The 20,313-nt window shown below is 45.8% G+C and overlaps 1 protein-coding gene across 1 annotated transcript in view; it reads left to right on the plus strand.

Annotated features, from left to right (window-relative positions):
- The first annotated feature begins 10,262 nt into the window (after positions 1 to 10,262).
- The window catches only part of LOC142245339 (BOS complex subunit NOMO1-like), a 226,410-nt gene continuing 216,359 nt past the window's right edge, over positions 10,263 to 20,313 (plus strand). Inside the window, 2 exon segments of the mRNA XM_075317979.1 lie at positions 10,263 to 10,519; positions 13,076 to 13,165. Of these exon segments, the coding sequence (XP_075174094.1) occupies positions 10,391 to 10,519; positions 13,076 to 13,165 (219 nt within the window). The 5' untranslated portion in view covers positions 10,263 to 10,390.

Genomic DNA, 20,313 nt, shown 5'->3' on the forward strand with positions numbered 1-20,313 from the left:
CTCTGAAATATGGCCAAACTGGTGGCAAATGGCATCTTGGCAGCTTCACGCTTGATTTTCCTCAATTCATGGGCAGTTATTTTGCGCCTTTTTTGCCCAACACGCTTCTTGCGACCCTGTTGGCTATTTGCCATGAAACGCTTGATTGTTCGGTGATCACGCTTCAAACGTTTGGCAATTTCAAGACTGCTGCATCCCTCTGCAAGACATCTCACAATTTTGGACTTTTCAGAGCCCGTCAAATCTCTCTTCTGACCCATTTTGCCAAAGAAAAGGAAGTTGCCTAATAATTACCGTAAGCACACCTTATATAGGGTGTTGATGTCATTACACCGCACCCCTCCTCATTACAGAGATGCACATCACCTGATTTACTTAATTGGTAGTTGACTCTCAAGCCTATACAGCTTGGAGTAGGACAACAAGTATAAAAAGTATCATGTGATCAAAATACTCATTTGCCTAATAATTCTGCACACGGCGTAGCATTCCTGACATTTAGAGTGACCTAGGTGATTTTGTAAGATGATACCTTGGGGCACCTACAGTGCTGGCCAAAAGTATTGGCACCCCTGCAATTCTGTCAGATAATACTCAGTTTCTTCTTGAAAATAATTGCAATCACAAATTCTTTGGTATTATTATCTTCATTTATTTTGCTTGCAATGAAAAAACACAAAAAGAGAATGAAACAAAAATCAAATCATTGATCATTTCACACAAAACTCCAAAAATGGGCCAGACAAAAGTATTGGCACCCTCAGCCTAATACTTGGTTGCACAACCTTTACCCAAAATAACTGAACAACCGCTTCCGGTAACCATCAATGAGTTTCTTATAATGCTCTGCTGGAATTTTAGACCATTCTTCTTTGGCAAACTGCTCCAGGTCCCTGAGATTTGAAGGGTGCCTTTTCCAAACTGCCATTTTGAGATCTCTCCACTGGTGTTCTATGGGATTCAGGTCTGGACTCATTGCTGGCCACTTTAGTAGTCTCCAGTGCTTTCTATCAAATCATTTTCTAGTGCTTTTTGAAGTGTGTTTTGGGTCATTGTCCTGCTGGAAGACCCATGACCTCTGAGGGAGACCCAGCTTTCTCACACTGGGCCCTACATTATGCTGCAAAATTTGTTGGTAGTCTTCAGACTTCATAATGCCATGCACACGGTCAAGCAGTCCAGTGCCAGAGGCAGCAAAGCAACCCCAAAACATCAGGGAACCTCTGCCATGTTTGACTGTATGGACTGTGTTCTTTTCTTTGAATGCCTCTTTTTTTTCCCTGTAAACTATGTTGATGGATTTTCCCAAAAAGCTCTACTTTTGTCTCATCTGACCAGAGAACATTCTTCCAAAACGTTTTAGGCTTTCTCAGGTACGTTTTGGCAAACTCCAGCCTGGCTTTTTTATGTCTCGGGGAAAGAAGTGGGGTCTTCCTGGGTATCCTACCATACAGTCCCTTTTCATTCACACGCCGATGGATAGCACAGGTTGACACTGTTGTACCCTTGGACTGCAGGGCAGCTTGAACTTGTTTGGATGTTAGTCGAGGTTCTTTATCCACCATCCGCACAATCTTGCGTTGAAATCTCTCGTCAGTTTTTCTTTTCCTTCCACATCTAGGGAGGTTAGCCACAGTGCCATGGGCTTTACACTTCTTGATGACACTGCGCACCGAAGACACAGGAACTTTCAGATCTTTGGAGATGGACTTGTAGCCTTGAGATTGCTCATGCTTCCTCACAATTTGGATTCTCAAGTCCTCAGACAGTTCTTTGGTCTTCTTTCTTTTCTCCATGCTCAATGTGGTACACACAAGGACACAGGACAGAGGTTGAGTCAACTTTAATCCATGTCAACTGGCTGCAAGTGTGATGTAGTTATTGACAACACCTGTTAGGTGCCACAGGTAAGTTACAGGGGCTGTTAATTACACAAATTAGAGAAGCATCACATGATTTTTCAAACAGTGTCAATACTTTTGTCCACCGCCTTTTTTATGTTTGATGTGGAATTATATCCAATTTGGCTTTATGACAATTTTTTTTTTTTCTTCATTGAAGACAAATTAAATAAATATAATAATACCAAAGAATTTGTGATTGCAATCATTTTCAAGAAGAAACTGAGTATAATCTGACAGAATTGCAGGGGTGCCAATACTTTTGGCCAGCACTGTAAAAGGGGCGTTCCGGTATAAAATTTTAAGTCTCCAAAAATAGGTTGCAGACTTAAAAAAAACCCAAAACAATCACAGCTGTTACTCACCGTCCCCAGGTCCAGTGCTGCCTCTTCACTGCTGTTCCAGTTTTTGTTGAAAAGCTACAGCGCACGTTAATGATTCAGCGTTGTTTTTGTGAGTATTTTTCTGTATGGGCGCATGTAAAACACTGGGCAAGGTTATGGTACTGGCTTAGCGTAAAATATACATTGCCATGATATGCTAAACAAGCTGCAACGTGTCCCTCTTTCTTAATATTCAAAGTTGTGAGGTATGAAAATTGGAACAATGGCAGACAGGCAGTGCTGAACCCCCAATATATAGTAATAAGAACCCTTATACTTAATGTATAGTAATGATGTACCCTGATCACCCAATATACAGTAATATTGTCCCGATTCCCCCCGTATACAGTATTAATGCCCTAAGATCACAATATATAGTAATAATGTCTCCTAATCCCCTATACACAGTAGCAATGCCCCTTGATTTGCCCCATGTATATGTCACGCAACAAGAGTCTGACGCACAACAAATAAACACACCTCAACAACAACACAGAAGGAGGACATTGGGGAAACAATAACAACGGTGAGCCCTCACGTTAGTGAGAGGGTAGATGGACACCTCCTAACCTCACCTGTAGCTGTCCCTACTCTCCTAGCCAGTGCCTATACATCCTCCGCAACGGTCTCCAAGCAGCAATTTAATAATAATAATAATAATAATAATATAATATTTATTCATTTATATAGCACTATTAATTCCACAGCGCTTTAGGCTAAGTTCACACTTCAGTTGTTTTAAATCCGTCAGGTCCGTCAGCAACGGATCAGTCATTTTCAAGATGTCAACTGATGCAACGGATGTGTTTTTTACAGGATTCCTTTCACAGGAATCCTGTGAAAAAACTGATCCGTTGCGTCCGTTACATCCGCTGTGCGTCCGTTTTTTGACGGATCAGTCATGATCCGTTTGTGTTTGGGACAGCCCAGGGGGTGTGCCAAACATGCTGGGCATGCTCAGTAGAGCATGACGGAATCCTGCGCTGGATTCCGTCGTAAGACGGATTACGACGGAATCCAGCACCATAGACATACATTACAAGCTTGACGGATGGCAACGGATTCCTGCGGGGCGCGTTTATTTTGACGGCCCGAAAAAACGACGGATCGCGACGCAGCGGATGCAACGCAGGGTCATGTCGCAATCCGTCACTAATAGAAGTCTATGGGGAAATACTGGATTCCTGCAAAATATTTTGCAGGATACCGTAATTCCCCAAGGCGACGGATTGTGACTGATGCAAAACAACTGAAGTGTGAACTTAGCCTTACATACATTGGCAACACTGTCCCCATTGGGGCTCACAATCTAGAGTCCCTAACTGTATGTCTTTGGAGCGTGGGAGGAAACCGGAGGAAACCCAAGCAGACACGGGGAGAACATACAAACTCCTTGCAGATGGTGTCCTTGGTGGGATTTGAACCCAGGACCCCAGCGCTGCAAGGCTGCAGTGCTAACCACTGAGCCACCGTGCCGCCCTAGCACCCTGAGACTCTGGGAAACCCAATAGAAGCCTTGACTACTGAGAGGCGGGCAAGGTTCACTAGACCCACCGCTGCACTAATAAGACAAAAGGGTAGGAGAGATAAACAGGGGATAAATAACTAAAATGGAGAGGATACAACTTCAGGGGAATCCACAGTAGCTCCTTCCACCAAGGCGGCTTTCAAACAAATGGCTTTTAAGCTGGCAAGGAGACCAAGGGTTTCTGTATACAGAGTAGCTGCCATTAAGTGCAGGAGAGCTGCTGGCAGAAAAACTGACATTAACTAATTAGGGTACTTTCACACTTGCGTTCAGCGCAGTCCGTCACTATGGAGAATAGCGCAGTCCGATAACGCACTGCGCTATTCTCCATAGACTTGTATGGACGACGCACTGTAACGCAAGTGTCAGCGTTACATCTGCTGGATGACGCAGCGTCGTTATTTTGACGTTGCGTCAGGTGGAATGAACGCAGCATGTAACGTTTTTTTCAGCGGCGGAAACCTTTATTTTTCACTGCGCATGCTTTTTTTTTTTTTAAATTGACAGAAACTATTTTGTTTCTCGGTGGCCGAACGTTCAGCTGAGCGCCCCCGGCATGTGAGAGCGATCAGCTGAGCACCCGGCCGCCGGGTGATCAGCTGATCGTTCACAATAGTCTGCTGCCGTAATACTACTACTGTAAAGAATAAAAAAAAAAATAAAAAAAAAAAGCTTTCCGTTGTTTTGTACGATCCGTTGCATCCATTGTGCCATTATGTGCAACGCATCCGTTGCATCCGTCACACAACGCAATGCAACGGATGCCGTTTAACGCAAGTGTGAAAGTAGCCTTAAATACCAAAGGAAACAAACATTTAAATACAGAGTCCCAGATAGAGATAAGGGGCTCCAGTCCTCAAGCTGCCACTATTCTCCAAAAACCAGGGAGACAGCCATGACAATATAATAAAACTTTCCCCTACATTTATGGCTAGAAGTATTGCTTCCGCTCCTGACTTGCCCACATATGGTAATAATTCTCCCTATGGATGCCCCAGTTACAGGAAAAAAAAAAAAGATAAAAAAATCTAAAAAAAAAAAAAAATGTTCCCTCGGAGATCTGTGATGACCAATCAGGAAACAAATTACTGTGTGTAAAAAAAAATAAACATAAAGTGCAAAGAAATCCCCAAAACAATAAAAGGTATAAAGTCCCCACTTTATTAAAATACGAGAAATCCAATTTTTTTTTCATGTAACGTATTAAATGTAAGAAACCCCCCCACATACATATAGTGTATCTACATTACCATAGTAATGTGGAAAATTCATTCAATAGGTTACTGTTACTTTGTGTGAAACATGAAAAGTAACAATCATAATAAACCAAAAATTGCTTTTTTTTTTTTTTTTTATCATAAAGCCCCAATTCCAGATGCCGAAAAAGAGCCCCAAAGCATAATGCTGCCTCCACCATGTTTCACTGTGGGTATAGTTTTCTTTTGGAAATGTGCAGTGTTGTCTTTGTACCAAATATACCTTTTGGAATATGGCCAAAAAGTTCAACCTTTGTCTCATTAGACATGTTCTCCCACATGCGTTTGGTAGACTTGATATAGGTTTTGGTAACACATAATGGGTTTGGATAAGAAAAGCCTCTATCTTGCCACTTTACACCACAGGCCAGGTATAGGAAGGAAGAATACTGGAGATTATCACATTCAGTACACATCCAATACTTGCCAGAAATCTCCTTTAATGATATTGTAGGCCTCTTGGCAGCCTCCAGACCAATATTCTTCTTGTCTTTCATCAATTTTGGAGGAATGTCCAGTTCTCGGAAATGTTACTGTTTGTGGCAAATTTAAGCAACTTCTTCATGACCGTTTTCAAAGTGTTCCATTGTATATCTAATATCTTGGAATTTTTTTCGTACCGTTTCTGAATGATAACTTTCAACACTGAGATCCCTTTGCTGTGTTGTAAGTTATTTATGGACCATGGCATTTGCTGAAAAAAATGCAACTAAGAAAATGACAGGAAAATCCTACTAGTACAGCTAAAATATATGGGGTTAATCAGAATCACTGATAATGATGGCGTCTGTGTACTGATTACTATTTAACAGGAGTTTACATGTGCTTGGTTAATTCTGAATACAACCACGCCCCCAATTATAAGAGTGTTAACACTTGTGCAACCACATGAATATAGTTTTGTCATCTTTATTAAGATGCTAAGGCGTTCTATAAACAATAAAATCCCTTACCGACATATGAGGTACTGTTGCACCATATTTTGGGTGCCTTTCTTTGATACAGACTCATGAACTAAGCCTCTATGCCCCTTTTTGCTTTTCTCTATACCTCAATGCCCTTTTCATGCCCTTTTTTTAGTCCTCTGTGCCCTTTTCCATACCCTATGCCCTTTTCCTTCTTTTTTCTCTCCCTGTTCCCTTTTCCATATTTTTATGTTCTTTTCCAGCCCTTTATTGTAAAGTAGTGACCACTGGGGTTCCCTTAGGTACAAGGGAACCCCCTGGTGAGTGCCGCAAAATACAGGGTACACCGGGAACATGATACTAAGGTGGGCACTGGCGCTAGTGAGAGGGGAGTAGGGTCACCTCCTACACTCACCTGAGGCTGTTCCCTGCACTCCCTGACATCCCTTTATGAGTCCTTCCCCTCATTGTTGATCCTGTGCCTAGGCCTTGGCTTGCCCTGAACTTACCCTGGCTAGTGAGAAGGCCAGTGAGAGCACTAGTTTCACCACTACAATAATACAACACAATAGAAGGGAGACAGACAGGGGAAAAATAGACACAATAAGGAAAACACTCCAAATTCCTCCAATGCAGCTAAGCACCATGGCTGAAATTATCACAACACCTCAGCTTCTTCCAGAGACTGTCTCCTTCCAAAGTGGACAGGTTAAGAATGAGATTCTTTCACTGGCATCAGATGATAAGACATGTGAAGTTTTAGAGCAAAGGGGAGTGATAACAAGGAGCTGCCCTAAGATCAAGGCTACAAAGGATAGCCAGACAAGAAAGAGTCCTTATCCCTATAGCAGCAAAAGAAAGCAGTACATTTAAAGACAAGCTGCAGATATTCGGATAATAAGGCGTTGTGACTTTCTGGTCCCAGACTGTCACGCTAGGTACTGGGAAGGGAAACAGTGTGTCTAGGGAGGGGGAGATGGTGACCCCTGACCAAGCCTACAGCTGAGCCCTGGGGTCTCTCACCACCCTAAATAGGTTCCGCACCTACAGTACAGATCAAAAGTTTGGACACACCTTCTCATTCAAAGAGTTTTCTTTATTTTCATGACTCTGAAAATTGTAGATTCACATTCAGATACCTGCAGATACCTGACCCTGGCTGACCCTGATCTGGGCCCTAAATAGGGAGTGGATGGTTTGAGCTCTTTGTCAACTCCACTAGTTGCTAAAAGGCACACAGTAAGGCTATGTGCACACGCTGCGTTTTTTTGACGCTGCGTTTTTGTGCGTTTTTGGCCGCTAAAAACGCACAAAAACGCACCTGCGTTGAAAAAACGCGGCAAAAAACGCACGCGTTTTGCCGCGATTTGGTGCGTTTTTTTGCTGCGTTTTGCTGCGTTTTTGCTCACTGCGTCCTTATGCGTTTTTTATCAGTGAACAAAAAAAAAAGGTCTGATGTCATTTCCTTCTTCAATGTGTTCTTCATTCTCCACTAGTGTATGCAGAAGAGCAGACAGCTGCAGAACTACAAGGCTCAGCATCCTCGATCCAATAGTGTATGCAGGACAGCAGACAGCAGCTGTCGAACTACAAGGCTCAGCATCCTCCATCCAATAGTGTATGCAGGAGAGCAGACAGCAGCTGTCGAACTACAAGGCTCAGCATCCTCCTTCCAGGACTGTATGCAGGATTTCTTTGCCCCCCAAAAAAAAAAAATGACGTGGGCTTCGCCATATTTTTGTATGCTAGCCGGGTACAGCAGGCAGGTACGGGCTGCCCCCAACCCCCAGCTGCCTATTTGTACCCGGCTGGGAACCAAAAATATAGGGAAGCCCTTTTTTTTTAAATTATTTCATGAATTTCATGAAATAATTTAAAAAAAAAAATGACGTGAGCTTCGCCCCATTTTTGAGTCCAGCCGGGTACAACTAGGCAGCTGGGGATTGGAATCCACAGTGCAGGGTGCCCATGCTTTCTGGGCACCCCCGCTGTGAATTGCAGTCCCGCAGCCACCCCAGAAAATGGCGCTTTCATAGAAGCGCCATCTTCTGGCGCTGTATCCAACTCTTCCGGCTGCCCTGATGCCGGGTGGCTAGCCAGGTAATAATGGAGTTAGGGCTAGCTGTATATTATCAGCTAGCCCTAAGCCCGAAATTCATGGTGTCACGCCAATATTAGACATGGCCACCATGAATTTCTAGTAAAGATAAAAAAAAAACACAACACAGAAAAATATTTTTATTAGAAATAAAACACAACACAATTAGTGACTCCATCTTTATTGAAATAAACCCCCCTCCGCAGTAATCCTGGGTCAGGGTCCCGCGCCGTCCAATCAGGATCCAATATCATCTGATCGGTTTGCTGGAAAGCATACCGATCAGATGATCTGTCAGGTTCAAGGATGTGAATCCCATCACACATCAGCTGATTGTATAAAAGCCGATTATACAATCAGCAGATGCATCAGTAGAAAAAAAAAAAAATAATACTCACTTATGTGCTGAATTACCGGCAGCTCCCGGAGCGATGGGGCGGGAGTCTGATCCTGTCCGATCGCTGCAGCAGCTGCCGGTAATCAGGGATGAAGTCTCCTGACGCATCCGCTGATACCGGCCGGGCGCCCGCGTCAGCCCGAGACTCGATCAGCTGATGCGTCAGGTGACTGCATCAGGTGATCCATCGCCAGGTCCTGCAAGCAAGGTCCTGCCCCGGGGAGACTGCACACAGCCGGAGCGGGGGTGGCGATACCGTGAGTGGAGCTGGGAGCGGGCATGGCACCGGGAGTCTGCAGACAGGTGAGTATAACTTTTTTTTTTTTTATTCTACTGTTAACTTTTGTTTTCGCAGCCGCTTCCACCTCCTGCCTGTACATGGCGCCGCACGGCAGCAGACATGCACAGGACGGGAGATGGAAGCGACGGTGACGGTACCGGGAGGATTCATGCTTCTGTCTATACTGACAGAAGGAATCCTCTTCCTGTACACGTCACTTTACTACCCACCTCCTGCGCTTATAGCTGCGTTTTTGGTCTTAGAAACGCACCAAAACGCAGCTATTTGCGTTTCTCATTGCGTCTTTCAACATCCCATTGAACTCAATGGATGAAAAGCGCAGTGAAAAACGCGGGAATAATTGACATGCTGCGTTTTTGTGGTCACCACAAAAACGCAGCTGAAAAAAAAACGCTGTGTGGGGACAGCAAAAATGAAAACTCATAGACTTTGCTGGGGAAGCAAAGTCATGCAGTTTTGAGGCCAAAAACGCACCCGAAAAACGCGCAAAAACGCCGAGAAAAACGCACCGTGTGCACATAGCCTAATATCAAACAAGTGAAAACAACAAACAACTTATCTCTAGTTGTCTCAGGGAGAGAAGCTGCAACAATCACCAAAATTCTCCTGATATATGCAAGCTGCCTGCTTGCACTGAAGACTTGATAAAGCTGTATCAAATATCACCAGCACCAAGTAATAGGAAATGAAGGTATATAAAGACAAGGGAAGTCCTGATGAACAGCATCTAACAGGCTGAACAATGTCCCAGGGTCTTAAAGGGAAAGGGATGAAAACCAAGCAGGAATTATAGAAGATCAGGGAGTACTTTGTGCAGCCAAATGCTGTGACCTTCTATCGCTGGGCACCACAGGACTGTGATAGACTCGTCGTGACACAGAGTCGCCAGAGGGCTCTGTTATGCCCTGAGCAGGGCACACCCATGACATCTATGCTTTGTTTTATGCCCTTTTTCAGCCCTCCATGCTTCTTTTTATGTTCTATTCCTGCCCCCCTATGCCCTTTTCCATCTCCTTATGCCTTTTCCAGCCCTCCGTGCTTCTTTTTATGCCCTTTTCCCGCCCCCCCCCTATGCACTTTTCCGTCTCCTTATGCCTTTTCCAGCCCTCCATGCTGACTGAAGCTAATCTCAATTCTGTCTTCAACTTTAGAAGCAGCTTGTAACAGGAGAAAAAGTAAAAAAAATCAAATAATGGGTTGTGTCAAGTGAATAATGAGTTCTCCACTATCGCTGAGACCCTCATAGTCACAGGGGGACCCTGCATCATCCCCGACTGACTTGAACAGAAGTCGCGCATGCGCACCACCACTCCACTCCTCCTTTATGTTCCTGTAGTTAGCCGAGCACTGTAGTCATCCCATATACTAGTTGTACAACCCCAGTTCCTCATGTAGTTGAACACATGCGGTAACTCCTCCACACCGATAGGTGGCAGCACAGCATTGCAGCGATTCTCTATAGAATTGTGGCTATAGTAACAATCAATGCCGGATAGCGGAGGGCGTTGAGCGCATGCGTGGAGGAGCCCGGACGGCCCGCAGCTGACACCTCTTGGCTGTGCAGCAGATAGGATCAGGCCGGCAACGTGCTGTGCGGCCCGGGAAGGGAACAACCGACGGCATGGACGGGAGGCTGCTGGGCTGGGCGCTGCTCTGCGCCGTGTGCCTGGGCTGTGGAGCGGAGGACATCGTGGTGGGCTGCGGGGGCTTCGTCAAATCGGACGTGGACATCAACTATTCGCTGATCGAGGTGAGTGACAGCTGCAGCTCCGGCACAGTGTGCTCCCGGAGTGACAGGCCGCAGCCTCCATTCATAGTGCGACTCCTCCCTGTGACTTCTGCTCCCTGGGAGGTCCCAACTCTTAGAGGAGCTGTCCATTCTCAGCAGCCTCCATTCATTGTCTGCCTTCCCCCTGTGACCTCTGCGAGGTCTTTATCGCTTAGAGGGGCTGTCCATTCTCAGCAAACCCCATTCATAGTGTGCCTTCCCCTTTTGACCTCTGCTCCCTGCAGGGTCCCACCTCTTAGAGGGGCTGTCCATTTTTAGCTGCCTCCATTCATAGTGTGCCTCCCCCTGGTGACTTCTGCTCTCTGTGGGGTCCCAACTTTTGGAGGGGCTGTCGACTCCCACCAGCTTCCATTCCTTTTCAAACCTCCCCCCCATCCCATCCTGGTGACCTCCGCTCCCTGCGGGGTCCTATCGCTTAGAGGGGCTGTCCATTCTCACCAGCCTCCATTCCTTTTTACCCCCGACCTGGTGACCTCTGCTCCCTGCTGGGTCCTATCGCTTAGAGGGGCTGTCCATTTTCCGCAGCCTCCATTCATTGTGTGCCTCCCCTTGGTGACCTCTGCTCCCTGTGGGGTTCCAGCTCTTAGAGGGGCTGTCCATTCCCACCAGCCTCCATTCCTTTTCTACCCCCCCATCCTGGTGACCTCTGCTCCCTGCTGGGTCCTATCGTTTAGAGGGGCTGTCCATTCTCACCAGCCTCCATTCATTATGTGCCTCCCCTTGGTGACCTCCGCTCCCTGCGAGGTCCCAGCTCTTAGAGGGACTGTCCATTCTCACCTTCCATTCTCTGCATCCTCCACTCTTGCGAACTCAGCTCCCGGTGGGGTCCCATCTCTTATATTGTTAGGGTGAACACTTAACCAGGGTTCACTCGTTGCCTACTGCCTGATCTAATTAATGTTGGATCGAGTGCATGCTTGAAAAATGAGATCAGACACAGTCGGATGTTCATCTTTCCTCGATCGTGGTCGGCCCAAAACAGACTAATTTATTCCAAGGACATGCTCTTATAAGAACTAGGAAAAAGGGCCTGGTCAGCCCTACAGTGGGCATACTTGGATGTGTCCATTGGTCAATGAGGTTGAACAATGTGTTAGTCCATGATCTGATTGGTGGGCGTCTTCATAGGCAGATCTATGATGTCATTGGACGGATCCATGGTGATGCTGATGGGAGGGACATCATCTAGTGGATCCATGCTGATGGGAGGGTCTATGATGTCATCGGCGCCATCTTAGTAATATCTGAAAACCTGGCTTATGTAAGGTAAATTGACACACTTCCCACAATCCCCTGTCAAGAGATTAAGTATTTGATCTAATGGCTCTTCTCAAGAGGGGCTGTCCATTCTCAACAGCCTCCATTCATCGTCTGCCTCCACCCTGGTGACCTTTGCTCCCTGCGGGGTCCCAGCTCTTAGAGGGGCTGTCCATTCTTACCTGCTTCCATTCTCTGCATCCTCCACCCTTGCGAACTCTGTTCCCGGTGGGGTCCCAGCTCTTAGAGGGGCTGTCCATTCTCAAAAGCTCCCATTCATCGTCTGCCTCCACCCTGGTGACCTCTGTGGGGTCCGATCTTCAAGGCCCTGTGCCCACGATCAGTTTTTGCAGTGTTTTGGATGCATGCAGTGTGTTTTTGCTGCATTGTACAGTACAAGCACAGTGGATGGGATTTATAGAAATCTCCTGCCCAGTGTGCTGTTTTTCCCCCCAGTGTAGACTCACCTGCGGTACAGCTTCCAGTCAATTGATTCGTGCCAAGATGGGAATATTCCCCCCTGGAGAACACAACAAAAATCCACCGCTCCCAGAGCCTTGATCATGGGTATGTACGCGGCCACCTCCTGGACAGGACACTAGCGTCTCCGCAAGAGGAATAACCCTGCGTGTAGAACACCGCATACCTGGATTGTGGGAACGTACCCTTAGGGTGGCCTATCCTTAAAGGGGTTGTCCACTACTTTTACATCGATTGCCTATCCTTAGGATAGGGTTGTGGAGAGGCTAGTGTCCTGGGTGGGAACTCTGAGGATGGCCGCCTACCTCCTGGCATCCGCAGCTCTTCTTTTGATTAGCTGGACTGGCACAAGTCACATGTTCATGACGCCAAAACGATGACAATGTGCCAGGCTGGCGGATGTTCGGCCGGGCCCTGTCAGATTGCGGCCGGGCCCTGTCAGATTGCGGCCGGGCCCTGTCAGATTGCGGCCGGGCCCGGTCAGATTGCGGCCGGGCCCGGTCAGATTGCGGCCGGGCCCGGTCAGATTGCGGCCGGCCGTGGCCACGTGCTGGCTACATGGCTACTATAAAATGGATGTCTGTATCCACACTGGATAGATATCAGGACAACCGTTCAAAAAACTAGGATATCTGGTATCTAATCTGCCTACATGATTCACACCCAGAAATCCTAGTGTAGTGTGGACACCTCCTGGCCCATCTATATACACTTTATGTATGTGTGTATATGTATTTGTGTATATTTATTATTTTTCTTTTGCTTTTTCTTCTCTTCCAGATAAAGTTATATACCAAACAAGGCACCCTGAAATACCAAACAGACTGCGCTCCTAATAACGGATACTTCATGATTCCTCTTTATGACAAGGTGAGTGATCAGCGCTGTGCATAGCTCTACACATACACACACTGACAGTTACTTTTGAGAAGTGAGCACTGAAATATTCGGGTGATCAGTTGGATGCTTGGATGGGTGCGACTCGAGTTCCCGAGTAAAATGGAAGTCAATGGAGAACTTCAGCATTTTTCCAACAAATCTTCTTAAAAAACACAGAACACTTGTCCAATTAGCCATTACTTCGGTTTGCATATAGCAGGCGTCTTTAAATGATGGCTTAGGGGAGTGTTTCTCAACTCCAGTCCTCAGGACCCACCAACACATCATGTTTTCAGGTTTTCCTCAATATTAGACAGGGAATAATTCCTGTGAAACATTAAGGAAATCCTGAAAACATGTGTTGGTGGGTCTTGAGGACTGGAGTTGAGAAACACTGGTTAGGGTTTGCTCAATACTGTAGCACCCACATGTTTGAATGGATCGTTCACTACATTCATATCCTTGTGATAGGTCATCAATAGCCGATCATTGGGGATGCAACATCAGGCGTTCCCTGTGCTGTTGACTGCCAAATGTGATCAGTTGTAGAGCGGGATATCACAGTCTCATAAACTGTGTAGTGGTTGCGGCTGGCTACCACAAATCCACCCCTATTCATACAAATGGGTACGGATGTGCAGTACCCTGCTGCGGCCACTACGTTGATGACAGAGCTGTGCAGTTGTGCTTCGCAACTGATCACATTCAGCTGCTGCCACCAGAAACAGCTGATCGCTCCCCCACCAATCCAATAGTGATGACTTCTTAAAGAGGTTGTCCACTACTTATAGGGCTCATGCGCATGTTGCGTACTGACATGCATTTACGCTGTGTATTGCACCGCAGTGTAAATGCATGCGTCCTGCGTCTTCTCCACAATCTATGTAGATTGTGCATGAGACGTGGGCACGTTGCTTTTATGAACGCAGCGATTTGGGTGCTAAAATTTTGACCCAAATCCCTGCGTTCATAAAAGCGGCATGTCAATTATTTGTGTGTTTTGGATGCAGCTCCCACTCTGTCTATGGTGGGGGCAGCAGCCATAGCGCATGAAATCTGCTTTTTTTTAACAAAAATACTGCATTCATTATGCAGTGTTTCTGCAGCGATTTGAAGGTATTATTGGTCAAATAGGTATGGATAATGTGTTTAATGAGTCCCTGTATATGGGATGTTGGATCTCGTGAAATAGGTACATAAGTGTTTGTGTCACCTAATTGGCTCAAAATCTCATCAATGTAATATTTCTTGTTAAGTACCACAATGGCCCCACCCTTATCGGCCGGTTTGATAACGATATTGGGGTTATTTTTTAAATCCCGTATTGCACGACTTTCCTCTATAGTGACATTACGTTTAATCTTGAATTGACCCTCATCCACTGTCCTTAATGTGTGATTAATATCTCTAGAGACCAAAGCAACATACGTCTCGATGGGGTGATACGTCTTGGGAGGGTTGAACGAACTCGGGACTCTAAGGTCCAACTGTTTCAACCGAAACATGGTATCGGATTCAGTCGGAGTATTGACAACCGTTGTGGCTTTATCAGTGCAAAAATGGGCTTTTAATCTCAAGGTCCTAAAAAACCTCCTCATCTCCTGGTCTAAACCAAATGTGTTGAGAGGTGGAGTGGGACAGAATGATAACCCTTTTTGTAGTACCTGAGATTCAATTACAGACAAGTTGTACGAAGAAATATTATACACTAAATTGGTACCTGTGATCTGGTTTGTATGTGATATGTTGATGGCGCCACCGCGGCCCCTCTTACTCCTCCTCGTTTTCCTCTTTGGTTTGGTCGCTGCACTAAAAAACGAGACTGTCGTGAAGGGTACTGTTCTGTATCCGATCCGGATGATGTTGAATACCGATGATACTGTGCTGGTCTCCTAGGGATATCCTCCACAAATTGCCAGCGATAGACCCGATTTTTGACGTAATCTTCTTGATCTCTGAAAAACTTTGACCTTTTCCGTTCTTGAAGAGTCTTACTAAATTCAGCTATAGTGGCTTTGGTTTTGGAGTGAATCCTCTCCCACTCTGCAGTGGGAATTGTGTTCTGAAGTTGCTGTTCAATCGAACTGATGTTGTGTCCCAGGTCCTCAATTTCTTTTTGCAGGAATTCAATCGTCAAGATTATAATGTCCATTGAACACTTATTAACTATACTCTCGAATTTTGAACAATATTCAGGTTTATCTGAAAAAAGGGTTGGTTTCAGTGATACTCGTAAGCCTCTTGGAATGCGTTGCACTCTATGATACTCCGCTAGAGTGGCACAATGCAATTCCAGCGCAGTATGCCTTCTTAATTCTTTTTCATAGTCCCTAGAACGTACTTCTTCATTGGGTACTGATAAAAATGTATTGGGTATAGTTACCCTTGACAATATATTACTGACCTCATCAGCATCATATGAGAAGGTAGTAAATGACATGTGGAAAAGTAGGCAGAAAATTTGCTGGAGCTCAGGTAAAAAACACAATTACTGCAAAACGATTATTCCTGGCTCACTGCGTTATATATTAGGTGCTCAGAAAAAACAGCAAGTCTAATAGAAAATAATTCCGGCACACTTGGAGAATATATGAAGAAGAGAAAATCTTGAAATGCTTAAATGGTTTTATTTTGTGCATAGATCAAAAAAGTGATGATAATTCATCCGTCCGACGTTTCGACCTTTTGAAGGTCTTTATCAAGGACAAATTTATCTAATATAACAAGAACATACGCACAATTAGTGCATGAAAATATACAAAAAAGCATAGCATGATTATGGCGTTCATTGTAACAACAATCTCTGATGACATCATGATAGCACATAACCAAACAAAGACATACATATGCTTATACAATCCATGTGTTGAAAACAGTAAAGATAAAAATAAAAACCTAACAAAGGAACAAAGCTCATAAGGAGTACACTTGTTATTTGGAAATTGAGGGCAGTAATGACCCACCTATATGAACAACTGTATGGTATATGTTCAAGACTATGAAGACATCATAATGCAGTCAAAGAAATGAGCAAAGATGTGATCCTATGTAGGAGACAAAAACAAATGAATATCGTATACATGACATACACACATGCAAATCAGAAGAGTTTAATTCTTCCACAATAACTATCTACAGGTGTGTCTTTCCCCACTTATACCTTATGCACTGAAGTAAATAGATGACCAGTAGTGGTGACCTTTTTCAGAGGGAGTGGGATATAGACAATTCTAAATGCAAGTGGATATAAATATGTGCATTAGAATGATACATGGATTATTTTAACCATATGATTAAAGTGAAATAATGCATCCTGAAGGAAAGTAATCTACCTGGAAAAACTGTTTCGCTGTCAAAGGTAGATACCTGAGAGCATAAGGGAAAGTCTCGTGTTTCCTTCACTGATGGTTTCTCAGTTGCCTCAGAAAAAGAGGAATATTCTGAGCAAGAGAGTCACATATACTTGCATTAACGCATAAAGTAGGGAAAAGAGACATATACAGTGACTTCTGTGTATTATACAACAAATGGTGAGAAGGCAAAAAACTACCTGAAAAATGCAGAGATAGTATACTGATACTTGCACTGAGGAATTCACAATGGCCTCAGGGTAACATCAGTGCTATGGACAAAATATATGAACATCAGGGGTTACAAGCGGGATAGGAAAACCAGTATAAGGTACATGTGGTAGGATAAAAATGTATCAATGTTACCTTAATATTGTTCCAAAAAGGTGAAAGTGTATGGGATCATATAATGAAAAGGACTCCTTCTGGGGTTCTCAAGGAGACCCTATGGAAAATGTATGAATTTAAGTATTAAATAGTATATGTGAAGTAAATAATGGGCTGATATAGACACATACCTGAGGTATTAGAAGTATTAGAGACAGGGAAAGGCTAGTGAGCCATATATGGTGTGACGTATCTAGATGAAATATGGAGAATACATAAATAAGCTGTTCCATCAGGCTAATGGCTCAAGGAGGTAAATACACATACCTTGCGTTGGTGATATAGGGTATGGGCCCCAGGGAGACGTGCACTGTGCGGTGGTGGTGTGTCCTTATGTAGTGGGAGCAGTGCAGCGTCCACCATCCTGCTTCCTGGATGGTGGAACGCAGTGTGAGTCGGTGGAGCGCACGCCGCGCATGCGCAGTGCGACGCGTCGCACCGCGCATGCGCCCGGAGCGCAGCACCAGCCCAATGGGAGGAGGTGTGTCAGAGGAGGTGTGTGGGTGTATGGAAACCAGGGATTGGCCAGTGAATCGCACCGAGAGCGCGCACATCGCCATCTAGTGGCCCAGCACGCGCGCCCAGCACGGAACACTGGCCAAAGTGGGTGACAGAGAGGTAGACATGCCAAGAGGCTGTGCCCAGCACGCACACTGCGCCCATGCACTGGCACCGTGCGCTAGCAGGGCACAAGACACAAGATAGAGGAAACAGACATGCGAAGTGTGACAATTAAGTATGTGAATGTGTGGGATCCTAATATAAAGGATAATGGTGTGCTGGCCTGTGGATTGCGCATGGCAAGTGCGCTGTGTTGGGCCATTTACACCAACGCATGAGCCAGGTACAGAGCACATGTCAGTAAAAACGTACCAATAGACTACATTATACAGAGTGCACAACAACAGAGAATCTTGGTGATGGTCCCTTATAGATGAGCGTGGCTGTGGTGACACAAGATTGGTGCAAGGACGGTGAAAAGATCAAGTAGAAGGTGGAGCCTGGAACAAAGAAAAAATAATTAGGGACCAAGAGGTCTTAATAGGGAACACGACATGTGCATTTAATGAAGTTCAGTGTCCGATAGGTTTCGTTTTTATGTTAGTTTGTATATTTACTATATTAATTGAGTTTGGTCGACTTTTGTTGCTTTTCAGCCTCTGAATGGTCATCTACAATATGATTGTCAAAAACCCAGTATAAGGATAAGTGAGAATATTATTCTAGTACACATAGTGACATGTATCTCTCCCTAATTATTTTTTCTTTGTTCCAGGCTCCACCTTCTACTTGATCTTTTCACCGTCCTTGCACCAATCTTGTGTCACCACAGCCACGCTCATCTATAAGGGACCATCACCAAGATTCTCTGTTGTTGTGCACTCTGTATAATGTAGTCTATTGGTACGTTTTTACTGACATGTGCTCTGTACCTGGCTCATGCGTTGGTGTAAATGGCCCAACACAGCGCACTTGCCATGCGCAATCCACAGGCCAGCACACCATTATCCTTTATATTAGGATCCCACACATTCACATACTTAATTGTCACACTTCGCATGTCTGTTTCCTCTATCTTGTGTCTTGTGCCCTGCTAGCGCACGGTGCCAGTGCATGGGCGCAGTGTGCGTGCTGGGCACAGCCTCTTGGCATGTCTACCTCTCTGTCACCCACTTTGGCCAGTGTTCCGTGCTGGGCGCGCGGGCTGGGCCACTAGATGGCGATGTGCGCGCTCTCGGTGCGATTCACTGGCCAATCCCTGGTTTCCATACACCCACACACCTCCTCTGACACACCTCCTCCCATTGGGCTGGTGCTGCGCTCCGGGCGCATGCGCGGTGCGACGCGTCGCACTGCGCATGCGCGGCGTGCGCTCCACCGACTCACACTGCGTTCCACCATCCAGGAAGCAGGATGGTGGACGCTGCACTGCTCCCACTACATAAGGACACACTGTGAGGCAAATCCCGGGATATGAAGATGAATTATGACTCCAGTCATAATCCCTCATCACTCCCTGGCAGTGCCCCCTCCCTTCTTGTTCTCAGTGTTCCACTTACACCTCCATGGCCATGTCCTGTGATATGGAGATGAGGTGGTGTGGGAACAATGGACACAGGATGACTCCCTGCCGTCACCCTGTAGTAGGAGCTGCTAGCTAGTTAGCAAGGCTATGGAAATAGCCAGACAGAACGACTCCAGTAAAAAATGGTTCATATCTCGCAAGCCATATTTCCGATAAATATGGCAACCATAAAAATGGTGTCTCTGCATGCGGACGATGCCGGCACACCCTTTTTATGGGAGCAGGACATTGGGAAATGCCCCAGGCGTGATATCAGCCAATGGGGAACTGGCAGACAGGTCATGAGTCCCCTCGTTCTGTGGCTAAATTCATAGCTGTCACAATGAGAGCATTGGCGTCCGCCTACGACGCTCCCAGGCAAAGTTATGGCCCATATTCCATGTTGGGATATTGTCCATAACTCAAGCCAGGGGTGGAGCAGTGCTCCCTGTGAGGTCACGAAGGTAGGAGGGGACCTGGATTTGGCCAGGTTGATAACCCTACTTCGGCCATTTTCCAGGGTCTTTTCGCTGGGGGCACGTGTAGGAAACATCTGTGGGAAGGATCCTAGAAACCTGGGTACAGCGCCCCCCTGTGGCCAGACGCAACAAGGTAACTGCTGGAACTGTGTATGCCTGTTTGTAACCCATGCTTTGACTGTAACTGTACTCTGACATATGTATATTCTGTAGATTCCCTATTGTATATATTGTAGTTTCTAGTGTGCTTTAGGCTGATTAAATTATATAATTAATCTTGGGCTGTTCTGTTATCTCGATCTTGAATCCCACGTCTGTGTGTTCGGCTAATAGTTACCGTGAAGCGGTTGGTGGCAGCGAGTTTGTGCCAAGGATTATTGTGGGGAGGCCAGTGAGATTCGGGGAGATTTTATATATTCCGCCCGCGGAGGTCGGGGGAATATATACCCTACTCTCACCGGGGACCCTTCAATAATCGGCATAAGTAGTATAGCGGCCTCCTTGCTTATTGTCGGGCAATTCCATAATTGGCCTGACTATAAGAGGGGCGCTAGAGAGCGCATCACGTGCTCTGTCGGTCGGGAGGTATAAAGGAGGGGTGACCCCCACTTGTTACCCCCCGATTGTGACGTACTGGTAGCCAGCGCGGGGGATTTGTGAGTGACCCCCCCGGTGGTTTGTGACATATTGGTGGCATAGCGGTGGGATCGAGATAATAGTGTGTGTGAGTGTGAGACCCATACTCCCAGACACTAAAGACTGCCTGCAGCAGCTGTGGCTGCTGGGGTCTTCAGACTAGCTCAACACTAGAGTGTCAGAGTGCAGATACTGTAAGGTGTGTGGAGGCATCAGGTGTCA

The sequence above is a fragment of the Anomaloglossus baeobatrachus genome, chromosome 7 (genome assembly GCF_048569485.1).
Source record: "Anomaloglossus baeobatrachus isolate aAnoBae1 chromosome 7, aAnoBae1.hap1, whole genome shotgun sequence".
NCBI classification, from domain to species: domain Eukaryota; kingdom Metazoa; phylum Chordata; class Amphibia; order Anura; family Aromobatidae; genus Anomaloglossus; species Anomaloglossus baeobatrachus.